The 1,448-nt window shown below is 46.1% G+C and overlaps 1 protein-coding gene across 1 annotated transcript in view; it reads left to right on the top strand.

The window, feature by feature from the left end:
- The first annotated feature begins 1,141 nt into the window (after nucleotides 1-1,141).
- The window catches only part of RAD50 (RAD50 double strand break repair protein), an 18,466-nt gene continuing 18,159 nt past the window's right edge, over nucleotides 1,142-1,448 (top strand). The window contains 1 exon segment of the mRNA XM_029962971.1: nucleotides 1,142-1,380. Coding sequence (XP_029818831.1) covers nucleotides 1,214-1,380 — 167 coding nt within the window. The 5' untranslated portion in view covers nucleotides 1,142-1,213.

Here is a 1,448-nt window from a genome sequence, read left to right as displayed (position 1 = left end):
CATACACCCCTGGAACAGGGGTGGAATACAGAGAGCCGTACACCCCTGGAACACCCCTGGAATACACAGCCATACACCCCTGGAACAGGGATGGAATACAGAGAGCCGTACACCCCTGGAACACCCCTGGAATACACAGCCATACACACTCCTGGAACAGGGGTGGAATACACAGCCATACACCCCTGGAACAGTGGTGGAATACACAGCCGTACACCCCTGGAACACCCCTGGAATACATAGCCATACACACTCCTGGAACAGGGGTGGAATACACAGCCATACACCCCTGGAATAAACAGCCACACACACCCCTGGAACAGGGATGCAATACACAGCTATACATGCCAGGAATACAGAGCCATAAACCCCTGGAACACCCCTGGAATACACAGCCATACACCCCTGGAACACCTCTGGAATACACAGCCATACACCCCTGGAACACCCCTGGAATACACAGCCATACACCCCTGGAACACCCCTGGAATACACAGCCATACACCCCTGGAACACCCCTGGAATGCACAGCCATACACCCCTGGAACACCCCTGGAATGCACAGCCATACACCCCTGGAACACCCCTGGAATACACAGCCATACTCACATGGCACCGTTGTGTTTGCTGGGCCTTAGGGTCAGAGGTTCCTCCTCCCAACAGGGGCAGCTCCCACTCCATGGCCTGGGAAGGCTCCAGTGTCTTCCCCTTCCCAGCAGGAATTACAACAAAGTGATGCTGGATGTACCTGTGGGAAACAGGCAGTGGTGAACGGTGTTGGGTGTTGCAGTACAAGAGTGGGTTATCATAGAGAAAAATATTGGGGCCTCTGTTGTGTTTGGGGTATTCTAAAAGCACATGCATGGGGTTTGTGATGTGGATAAAGGGTTATTTTGGGCCACTGTATTTGATTTAATGATATATAATCTCTTAACTGCATTGATTTATACTCCACTTAACTTGGAGTTGATTAATTTTTGAGTTTAAAACAAATAAGGGTTTTACCTTCATATGTTTTTTACCTTGAACAGTAACTGAGGAGCCTCAACTGTGTTTTTATATATATTTATCATATGCTGTGCTTGTATAGGTATTTAGTCAGCTTTCAGTGATCTACTGTGATTTCTGCCCACTGGATTTTTCACAAAGCTCTGTTTTACAGGATTTATGACATTTATGCCTCTGACTTTGGAAGAGAAGAAGTTCAGCAAAAATGTCCAGGATTGAGAAAATGAGTATCCTCGGAGTGAGGAGTTTTGGGGTGGAGGATAAAGACAAACAAATTATCACTTTCTTTAGTCCTTTAACTATTTTGGTGGGACCAAATGGTGCAGGAAAAACGGTAAGACTTGCTATATATTTGGGCTTGAGCTGTAAAAGGTCTGAAAGGCCTCAACATTTGAATAATGATCTCTACTGAAAGGTATTAATAATATTGCAGAAGTTGT

The sequence above is a fragment of the Manacus vitellinus genome, unplaced genomic scaffold (genome assembly GCF_001715985.3).
Source record: "Manacus vitellinus isolate BGI_N305 unplaced genomic scaffold, ASM171598v3 scaffold_51_pilon, whole genome shotgun sequence".
NCBI classification, from domain to species: Eukaryota; Metazoa; Chordata; class Aves; order Passeriformes; family Pipridae; genus Manacus; species Manacus vitellinus.
This window is presented reverse-complemented; position numbering and strand designations above follow the sequence as displayed.